The sequence below is a fragment of the Chenopodium album genome, chromosome 16 (assembly GCF_948465745.1).
Source record: "Chenopodium album chromosome 16, dcCheAlbu1.1, whole genome shotgun sequence".
Taxonomy (NCBI): domain Eukaryota; kingdom Viridiplantae; phylum Streptophyta; class Magnoliopsida; order Caryophyllales; family Amaranthaceae; genus Chenopodium; species Chenopodium album.
In genome coordinates, this window is record NC_137849.1 from 42,208,432 (window position 1) to 42,219,724 (window position 11,293).

Consider the following 11,293-nt stretch of genomic DNA (forward strand, 5'->3'; position numbering starts at 1 on the left):
AAATACACTGCAAACAAGTGCTAATGACTAATATTCTTTTATTAACCCATAATGTTTTCTTAAAAATTATTTTTTAAACCAGGGGGAGGACTTGTCTGGTGTTGATATGGCTACTCTTGAAGAACTGCAAAATGTCCATGTAGAGGCTATAACTAAGATATGCCAAGCAAAGGTGAGAAATTATTTCCTTACGTAACATTGAGATGTGAATCTACATATAGTGGCATTTCTTAAATTAGGTTAAAATTACAAGTTGATGAAGGCTGTTTGTCAAGACAGAAACTGTAGTATATCTCCCATGATTATTTATGTGACAGAAGAACCCGAGACTTTGCACTTGGCTTCAATTGCGTTTGTGACGGTTGTAATTTGACATCATTTATACTTTTGGTGGTATATTTACTAATTGGCAGTGCGCTAATCATATAATGTAGCAGGCCAACAGATACCCCTTCAAAGGGAAAGTCTCTGAATTTGTAGTTTGTTTCTACTTTCTTCTAGAATCTGGAGTCTTCATTTGCATGAATTATGATCATCAAGGATGTTGCGTTTGTAGGTTGTAGTAATGCTGGTTCACCACAAATGGTTGATGTTCTTTGTGCTTGTATAGGTAGGGGGTGTACTGGTGTAGTGGTTTGGTAAAAATGCAACATTGTCAGAGAAATTTGAAGTCTAAATTTCAAATATAGAGTACCAGGTAATGTTTCTGATGCGAAGTTATATCTTTGAGTATATGTTTTTTAGAGGGTTTTCTTTAGGTTGTGAATAATAATGTATGGGATGTACTTTTCTTTGTCTGCAGTCATTCTTCTGTTATGACTGTCAAATTTGATTTCTCTCTCGTTTGATTCAGCAGGATCTTTTGGACAGTATATATACATGTCATGATAACTATTCCGCATTCTATAGGGAGGCCAATCGAGCTGCAGATTGGCTTGCTAACTATGGAGTGACTTTGGACCAAAGGATGATCCTCTTAGAGGCGGTCCCAAAGGACCTTCATGCCGTTTTATTGGAGGACTTGAGCGGTGTGGCTTGGGCGAGGAAGGTTCCATCTGAGGAACCGAATTGATGGCTGTGTCTTCGTTGGATCTTAGTAGTTTAGCTTTGTTTGCTTTTTGTTTCTGTTTTGTTTTGTTTTCTTTTCTTTTGTGTTTGTTTTCTAGTTTCTTTAGCTTTACTTTGTTTTGGGGTCTGACCCCTCTCGTTCAAAAAAAAAAAAAAAAAAAACACTAAACTATTGCACATCCTGAGATTTACCACTAAAACCAAGGGTTTAACCAGCATAATGTACGTATACTAATTTATTTTGGCAAACATCAGGGGTCTACGTTAAGCCCTTTCTTTTTGCTACGGTTCTAGATGAAGTAACCAGACCCATTCGTGATAAGGTCCCATAGTGTATGTTAGTTACAGATGATATCGTTTTGGTAGATGAAACTAAAAATGGGGTTAGTGTCAAATTGGAGCAATGGAGGCAAAGGTCAAAATGACCCTAAAATTATTACAAAGTATGTGTTTTTATTTTTATTTTTTTGGTCTAAAACTATTAAATAGCAACAGAGCAATTTCCGTAAATAATGCTAAAATAAAAAATAATTCCGTATATATGTCAGTTTTAAAACTATTTCCCGTGATACTATACACGTAGGATTAGTGTAGGGTTGTAAAATCCGAGGCTATAAACCGCTAATAACAATAGCGGATTTTAAAAAAGAACATTAGCGGTTCATTTATTAAAACTGCTAATGTCATTAGCGGTTTATACTTAAAATACTCAGTAACTTATTAGGCTTAATGTTTAGGTTCTTCAAATAGAACCACTAATGGGTTTAGAGGTTCTTCAAATAGAACCGCTAATGCTATTAGAGGTTCTATTTAAAGATCCTCTAACCATTACAAGAGGCGTTAGTGTATTGGAATAAATTGCCAGACATCAATGATATAGATAAAACTTAGTGCAATTTGTTTTGAAGGATTGTTAAATAGGGAGTCTCAAAAGACTTATTTCGATCCAAATATTGATGACGAGTGGTTATCAGTAAGCTTATATGGAATTGAAGAATCCCTTGAATCGATCGTAAAATTGGGGTGCAAGTGCAAGCATATGTTTCACGAGCCTTGTATTCTTAAATGGCTTCATCAAAATCCAGTGTGTCCTCATTGCCGAACTTATATGCATAGGGCCTCCTGAACTTCTCAGTAGCGGTCCTAGTTATTATTTTTTGGGCATATATCGTCCCAATTTGAGACTACAAGATTTGTGATTTTTTTAGGATATATCGAAATATTACAATTTTATTTTGTGATTAGGCATTATCATTGTACTATTCTATAGGGTTAAATAAAGTGGTTGAACATTCTCAAAGTTTAAAAAATATATCAATGTCACATTTTAAAAGTTTTTTAAAATAAAGTGAGTTTGTCCGTGGTTAATTACAGTGTCGTCATGTATTTCATACATAATTCACCAATAAAATATTTTGTCCTCGTAATGATTAATTATTAATTTGAATTATTTGACCACCATATAGTATTAAAATTTTGCCAATAGGCCTATGTACCACCAGATTTGAGCCACCATGTAGTATTAAAAAATTTTGCCAGTAGGCCCGTGCCTCAAATCTTGTGATATTTTAAAATTTACCTCTAGGCCTAACGACGACAATAGTTGAGAGATGTTCATAATCATTATCACGACTACACATCATTTCGAGCAATTTTTACTTATCTACTTCCCTCTTTATGAATTCAAAAGCACTTGAATTTTTCCGAATATGTCCTCTAGACATTGTTAGTACACTAAATAATGCCTGCATAATCTAAGAATGCTTGGATGTTTAAGAACTTGTCTTTAATTTTTTCAAGGCCATCTTCGAAATCCCACGACACAAGGCTTACCTCCTCCCAATTCAAGCTTGAGCTGCCACCAACTTGGGTACTTGGCGCCCACCTAGTGATGTATGATTGTATAGAGTATAATAATATGTCTTTTTTTACCACAATGTTGTTCTTTTATACATAGTCATTTTTTATGATCTTGTACTCTTTTAATAATATTTGATTGCTTGCTAGGTTTAAAGACTAGAGTGAAATAATAAATTCTTTACTTGATACCACAAGTATTTTTATTCTTATTACTTAGCTTTGGGTAAAGTAATTCATACAGTTATTCAAAAAAAAAAAAAAAAAAAAAAAAAAAAGAAAAAAAAAAAAGAAGTAATTCATACAGTATATCCTTTGTTTCTTAATCTTAAGTCTCATTTTTATCATACCTATTACATTGCTTTACGTGATGTACGTAATAGCTTCCATTCTTTTGTCATTGACAACATACTTATATATATATATATATATATATATATATACCATCGTAAAAATTGAACTTCATTCAAAACTTAACTTTCCTCTTCTAAAACTAAAAGAGCACAATTTTTGTATCTCCCTTATCATTGTCCTCAAATTAAAAGAGTAAAGTAAAATACAGGGTACTAATGTTTGACAAAAGTTGTAATTAGAGTACTGAAGTTTCAGAAGTTGCAATTAAGGTACTCAAACTTTGGTTGTAGGTAAAAATTCTGGTGGTGACATACACCAACAGGTTAACTAATTGAATTTTCTTGCTTTAAAATAAAATAAAATAAAATAAAATGCTGAGTTGTTGCCTTGAAAAAAAAAAAAACTATCATTTCTCATTGACAATGGCACAATGAATTAATAATAAAAATTCAAAACCACCACCACGCCCAGCCCCAGGCTAGCCACCTCCCGCACCACCATCGGCCCAGGCTGGTTGTCAGCACCGCCATGCTCAAACCGCAGCTCCCCTGTGGCTGTTGCTACCCCTCCCCTACCCTACTCTTCAGTCACCTTTTAACCACCACAACCCTTACCGAAATCAAGGCATATAGGAAGGGGAAGGGGGCCGAATCAAGGTGTGGGAAAGGAAAAAATACACCACCGCAACCGCTGTAAAATTTTCCTTCATCCTCCACTTCCTACTCCCCCCCCCACCACCACCACCACCACCACCACCATCCTACCCAGAATTTCTCGCCAGAAGAGGACTATTATACACATGATAACATGAAGAAGCGGACTTTTCAAGAATCCGAAAAAGAAATGGTGTACCTCAATATTATGTGTCCATAATTTGGATTAAAACCGAAATCCAATCCAATCCAAACCGAATTATTTATTCGGATTGGATTCGAACCTTAAATCGGATCCAATCGGATTGAGATTTTTTGAAAATTCGGATTTTCGGATTGGATTGACCATTACTGGATCCAATCCAAACCGAAAATCGAATTGTAAATTAAGCTTGTATAAATATGGATTTTTTTGTTTTTTGAAGTTTAGCTCAAGTACTTACTAGTAATACTATATAAATTATTTAGGGAGACTTTGTATTAATTAATTAATGACATGATGTTGAACTATTTATTTTAATCATAATTTTGAAGACTTGTATTTATATTAAAGCTTAATTTTATAATCGTATTACGTGCTAAAAAATAATATATTATAATTCGGATTTTCGGATCGGATCCAAATAACCGAACTTTAATTCGGGTTGGATTAGGAGAGAAATTCAGATCGGATCAGATTGGAAAATTGAAAACTGAATTATATTTCGGATTGGATCGGATTTGGACTAAACCCAAATCGAAAACCGAACGGACACCCCTAATATTATCGACACAGATAAGGATGAATTGATAACTCTGTATAATGGATGAGGATGAGTAGAGAAACTTCAGCAAGCACAATCATGAGAACACTAGGAGAAAAAGAAGATTTGAATTCAAAATCTAGGGTAGTTAGGGTTGTGCATATGAAGATTGAGGAGTAAGGGTACGAAGGTTGGTGCATTCAAGGGGAGGGATATGGCGATCAGTGCAGCAAGGCGCGACACTCCGGTGTTGAGGGGCCGGCAGGCGGTCGAGTTGGTGGGAGTGGGTTGCTGTGATAGGTGGTTAGGCGGATGGGGTGGTTTTTTAATTTTTTTTTTTAATCAATATGTTGAAAATCACCAAATATTAGTACCTTCTATTTATTGTGTCAGCAATTTAATTTTCCTTTTTTTGACAAATGGTAGCCTGTTGTAGTGGGTGAATTTTGGTTTGAGTACCTTGTTTGCAACTTTTGAAACTTGAATACCTTACTTGTTTGCAACTTTAGGCAAACATTAGTACCTTGTTTTTGTATTTACTCCAAATTAAAGTCTCATATCATCTAAAACCTTTTCCTTAAACATAAACCTTATTAGATGGTGCTTGTTTGTGGATGATTAATTTAAAAAGGAGATGATATTGTAGTTTTATTTTATTTAATTTTAAGTGGTCAATTTAATTTGACAACATCCTAAACTTGTTGAGTTATAGGTATTATGTGTGCGGAATGAAACTCATTTAAATATAATTGATGTAATTTAATAATAAACCAAAGGCAACTAGCTTTTTATTAATAGCATTACAATAATTAGTAGCAATTTCATTCTCGATCAACTACTTATAAAGGATCGGACTCCCTCCCACTGCACCCAAACTCTTGTCGAGTTTTAAAGATGAGTGAAAGGATGAGTTGCAAATTTGCAATAGGTTTGTTCTGACACATTTTCATCTCCAAGTAGATTATTAAAAATAACATGACCAAACAAGTTAACTAAGTTTAATACTTAGCTGCTTCTCCTTCAACTATGTGATGTGAGAAATGAGAATTTCAAGTGGAAGAGAAATAAGTCAATAACCGGATAAGAGAAATAAGTAAATGGTTGCCAATTGTCAAAAAAATCCAGACTACACTGCATCAAGCTCCTTTACCAAGCTACACTACCAAAATACAACAAACCAATCAAACACCAAATGCAAACTAGGTAATTAAAGCTTATAAAATTGTCAAGCAAAATCAAGTAACTACACTGCATCAGCTCATGTATCTAGAGTAAACCAAAGAGAGATAATGACTCTTTGGCCAAGAAAACAAGCCGTAAGGCTGCTGCACCAATGAAAAAGGCATTAATATGTACAAAACTTTCTACGCTGCACAAACTAAGTTCATTTACCAAGCTGCACTACAAATGTACAGTACACCCAAATTGAGATCATAGCACCAATGAAAAGGTATTTTGCATGAACTACTGAACTACATTACAGTGTTACTGTGAAGCAACACATTCAACAGGCTGCATATCTTTGAAAAGCTTCATCCACTCCGAGTCAACAAACTGACCTCGAGCTTCCAATGACTTCAGAGTTCCTGTGAAGTCTTCTGCAGAAAGTTCCCTTTTACTGATTCCCTCTACTAATCTGATAATTTCAAGGATGTTGACGCCAATCAATTCTTGTTTAGTGTTCAGAGCTGTCTCATGCTCAATTGATGGGATGTAGTACACGAAGATATAGGAATACTTTAGCCAAGTGGAAGTGTTTCCAGCCTACAAAATAAAGTTTGACATAAGAAATACTAATACCATAACCGACAATAGACCCAATTAATCATTGAGAAAACCCAAAATTCACAAGTAAATACAACAACACAACTTCCAATAGGGTCTTGCAAGAAGAGCAGTAGCAGCACAAAAACGTATGCTCAAAGATCTTTGTTTAGTTGATTAGAGCCTTAATGATTCCCTCACAGCCCACTTCTATCCTCCTCTCTCAACAACCATAACAAACTACCCCGACATGCCTCCAAGTTTCATAAGATTTATATGTTTCACTAATTCACAATTAGCAAGCAAACTAAGGTCAATCCATCTTGTTCATAACTCACTGTCATATAATAAGCCACAGTTGAGTCATGAACAAGCACTACTAATCATGGGTAGCATTTCCATGTATAACAGCAGGGCTACAAAGAAGGCCAATGGCCGCAATCTGATAGCAAGTGAGAGAAACTAGTTATCCTAGACTAGGTAGGATGAAGTTTAAGGCTCACACCTGGCAGGTCTGTCAACTAACTTACATGGCTTTTCAAAGAAGAGCTTGCAGTAAGAGGTTTTCAACATTATTATTTCCCCTATTTGTTCATGGAAACTCATTCTATGCATCTTCCTAAACAAAACTATTTCCCCTATTTCTCATTCAATTTCAAAATGTTCAACCAACTAAATTCCATCTTCCTAAACAAAACTTCTATGCTTATAAAGCTTCACAAAATACAGTTTACATTCTTTACAAGATGAAGGAGGCCGATTTAATGAACTCGATCCTTCACCTTGGCCAATCAAGAGTGCCTATAATCACTAAAACTAATGATAATCCAATCCCAAGTTTATAAAAGCACCAATACAGATTTACACAAAAATTCACATAATACCCTAGCATATGATTTTGGAAAACCTCGTTCTTATGAAAATAGTCTTAACATCATACATGAATGGAGAAGTTATACTACCTTGTGGACCACCAAGCTGTGTCAAGGCATCAACAAATCTCCTATGCAATTCAGCCATTCAGGTGACCAACATCTCCTCTGCTTCCGAGCAGACGGCTGTTGATGGGATGGCCGTCCAATGGAAGCAGGGGGAGACGAATTCGAAACCCGGATGCTCCCTAATTTAGGATTAAACACCCTAGAAATCGAATCCTCTTCCGGATGATTGATCATTCCAGGAACCACCAAAGTAAGTCCTGAAACAGTTACATCCTCCTTATACACTTCCCTTCTTAACTCAGGAAAATTACTAGTAGGGTAATTATTATGATCTAAGGGCACAAATTTGATCCTCCCCTAATTTAGATGCTCCTAACCAGACTACAAAAAGGGTAGGGAAAGAGAGCCAAAAGTAGCCCTATTGAACTCTTGTATTACTTAAATTTTGATAGAAATAGACTTCATGTTAGCAGAGATTACCTGTGTATTAAATTATAGTACAGAGGGTCTAGTATTACTAAAGTAGAGTCAGCCTTATTTTTAAGTTCAGAAAACTTATTCAAAAGACCCTTCACTGCAGTGTAGAGTGACACACAAACAACCAAAGCAAAGATTCCTACCCAGAAAAAAACCTAGCATTGCCATAACAGAATGAGTGTAAAATAGTGTTACCCAAAACCCAAATAAAATTTTAAAAATTGAGCCAAAAGAAGTAATGAACAGGAGAATTATCATAAATAACTTAACTTACCAAAATCAGGGCCCTTTTTAGAATTTGAAGCTCCTTTTCATAGAAGCTTTTAAAAGCCATAGGAAGCCCTTCGAAACGATTCATTTCAGCATTAACCGATTCAATACACTACATTAAAAAAAAAAAAAAAAAAAAAAAAAAAAAAAAAAAAAAAAATCATCAGATTATATATATGAGTATATGACTTAAAAAATATATAAATTTTATATAAATAAGCATAAATACCTTTTCACACGCTACGATCTTTTCCGCATAATACGAAAATCTTTTCATTAAATTTCTGATAACCTGCTTCCATTTTCTATCATTCTGATCTTCAAATGCATCCTATCAACAGATAAATTTCAAGATAACTTTTCTTGATTGCGAAAAACCAATAAACTTCATAAAATTCAATTCAATTTCCTTTACCATAGTATACTTGCAAGTGCTATGATCCTTGTGAGGGCCCCATTCAGTTAAGCAAACACTGTGAAAATAACCCAAACAATTCATTCAATCGATCAATCAATATCCCATAATCCAAACAATTCATTAATAAAACTAAAAAAAAAAAAAAAAAAAAACCCTTTAAAAAAAGCAATACTACACTACAAATTACCTGCAAAAAGCGAATGAACACCCAGTACAGTGGATTTCTCTAGTCAATGGTAGAGTTGGTTCCATTCTACAAATTGGGCATCGTATTGCATTGCTGAAAGTTCTAAATCAAACAACAAAAAACAATAAACAATTGTAATAGAGTGGCAAGATCAAGATTATATCAGATTAAGAAATTTTACAAATTCCCCAAATTAAAGAAATACCACAAGTTTTTGACAGTGGATTGATCTGCCATCCAACGTCCAAACATTTCACAGCTAAGAAACGAATGTTGCAGATGACAATTGGCGCATTCAACATTTTCCATGTCCGAATTTCAAGAGAGAAAAAGGTTGAAGAGAGAGAAAGTGCTTTTTTGGAGAGAGAAAGTGTTTTTTTTGAGAGAGCAAAAATATTAAACGAGAAAGAAACTAAGAAAGATTAAAAATCAAAGCGAGGAGAAATGCCGCCCTTTCTACTGTTGAGTGTTGATAGTTATATGGGAGGGAATGAGGGATGAGTTCGCAGGGGTTTGTGGGAAAGTTTGTGAGTTTAGTTTTCAGTTATCCAATTTGCATTTCAGTGCCAGGTTTTCGGGTCAGCCAATTCGCCGTCACAAGTATATTTTTCATCCTCGGTTTAGGAAAAAAGGTTCGTTACCTAGATTATACATTATAGGCTGTAGAGAGATATGTCTAGTTTAGCAGTCATAGAGGTCGGTCGGATTTGGATCCAGGATCCAATTTAAATCTCCGACTATTTTTTTTTTTTTAAAGAAATCAAAGCGAAACAATTATTTTTTAAGTTGATTTAATTAACATTTGAACAATTATTATTCTAATCTATCTATCTATATCTATATCAATCAATATTATATACTAAAATAATCAACAAGATTATACCAGTAATACACGTGTTGCATCCACATTAAAAAATTTCCCGCCAAAAATCTTTTTATTATTTTTTTATTTTTTCTTTAAAAATAATAAGATAATTGGTTAAAAGAGAGAGAGAGATTGTACAGCCTTAAAATATTAAATGTATACTCAATCTATAAACAAATCTATATCTATTCTATAAATAAACCAAAACAACAACTGCTGATATCATCATTTTTTCAAATTATATACATGTCAAGTTGTGGTTAAAAAATTTTCCGCCTAAATTAATTGCTGACATCATATTTTTATTTTTATTTTTTACCTTAAATTATTACAATAGTTTTTTTTAAAACAATTACTATATTATATTATATTCCATATATTATATTATGATGAATTTGTGAGTTACTATCTTTCAAAAAATTTATGAGTTACTATTTGGCAGACTAGATACCAAAAAAAAAAAAAAAAGGTCCAAAATTTTCGGATAGTTTTCAAATGGCTACAATAAAATTGTGGCCATTATATTAGATCAAATCTTAACCATTCATCAAATTTTGACTAATCCAAACCTTTCATGGGATGACTTTGTGAAAAAAGAAAAAGAGAAAAAAAACTACTGCACGTTTTTTCGGTTTTTATCCTTCAATTTTACTATGTACTTTGCTTTGCTCCCTTCTCCTTAGAAATCCCATCTTGTTCCAGATCTTCCCAGAAAAATAATTAAGGCTAAGATTCAATTCGGTTACGGCGGACTTATCATTTGCGATTACTTGTTTCTGAAAGCAGATTACAATAATTGGGAAGATGATCGAATGTTTAATTTGGGTGGGGAAAAAAAATCCAATTATCTATCCTTTGTTAATTCTTAATTATATAATCAATTGTGTTTACAACATGCTTACATATATATTTGATGGAGATGTCCTTTATTAGTTTGTTTGGAGGAAGAGAAACCATTAATGGCGAAAACCTTTTTTTTTTCTTGCGTAAAACCATTTTATTTTAGTAAAAAATAAACTGTTTTTTTTTTTCAATTATATTTTTTATGTCAACTAATTACATGGACGGACTAGATTGATCCCAGAACTTTGAAGGGTCAAGATTAAAATTAGTTACAATAGCTACATTTTTATTGTAGCCATTGAAAAGTCTTCCCAAAATTTTCATGCACCCCTGTTGTACATGACAGACTGGATACCAAAGTATAAAGAAGATGATATCATGTCGGAAAAAAAGAACATATAAATTACGCGTCCAAGAGAAAATGGGTAAAACAGGGTGATTATTGTCATCCCAAAGCAAATCAACATTATATATGTTGCATAAAAAAAATCTGAAGCAAGCTCTTCTAGAACCCACAAAACCACCCAGCAACAAACACGGCCGTGTTTGATAGTAATTACCCGTAGATATGGAAGGTAAAGATAATTTGCTCCCATCACTTGCTTGCTTATCATATGCCGTTGGAGAGGAGGAGGGTGGAGTTGAAACATACAGAAGATTTTATCAGTAATCACCTTGCTTTCATTGTATCCAAGTTGTTCATCAAGTCCCCTGGCAACAAGAACAAATGCAGCGTATTTTGCTTCCTTGACTCCAGCCTCTTCACATTTTATGATGTTCCCGTCAGAAAGTCAGATATATGAATATTATCAGCATTTTTTTGTTAAGAAAAAAGGAATTATATTAACAGATC

The 11,293-nt window shown here is 33.9% G+C and overlaps 1 protein-coding gene across 1 annotated transcript; it reads right to left on the bottom strand.

The window, feature by feature from the left end:
- Window positions 1-6,012: 6,012 nt before the first annotated feature.
- LOC145585388 (uncharacterized) lies at window positions 6,013-9,284 on the bottom strand. Its single transcript, XM_081642090.1, has 6 exons — window positions 8,938-9,284; window positions 8,733-8,834; window positions 8,543-8,600; window positions 8,357-8,458; window positions 8,132-8,239; window positions 6,013-6,439 (listed from the first exon to the last, which is right to left on the bottom strand). The coding sequence occupies exons 2-6, from the start codon at window positions 8,795-8,797 to the stop codon at window positions 6,161-6,163; spliced, it is 612 nt and encodes a 203-aa protein (XP_081498216.1). The 5' UTR covers window positions 8,798-8,834; window positions 8,938-9,284; the 3' UTR covers window positions 6,013-6,160.
- Between the last annotated feature and the right edge of the window lie 2,009 nt (window positions 9,285-11,293).

Excerpts from the sequence above, each read along its gene's own strand:
- LOC145585388 (XM_081642090.1), bottom strand. The coding sequence starts at position 8,797 with ATGGAACCAACTCTACCATTGACTAGAGAAATCCACTGTACTGGGTGT. Across the intron at positions 8,459-8,542 it reads GCACTTGCAAGTATACTATG|GATGCATTTGAAGATCAGAA; the intron begins GTAAAGGAAATT and ends ATCTGTTGATAG. Across the intron at positions 6,440-8,131 it reads TAAAAAGGGCCCTGATTTTG|GCTGGAAACACTTCCACTTG; the intron begins GTAAGTTAAGTT and ends TTTATTTTGTAG.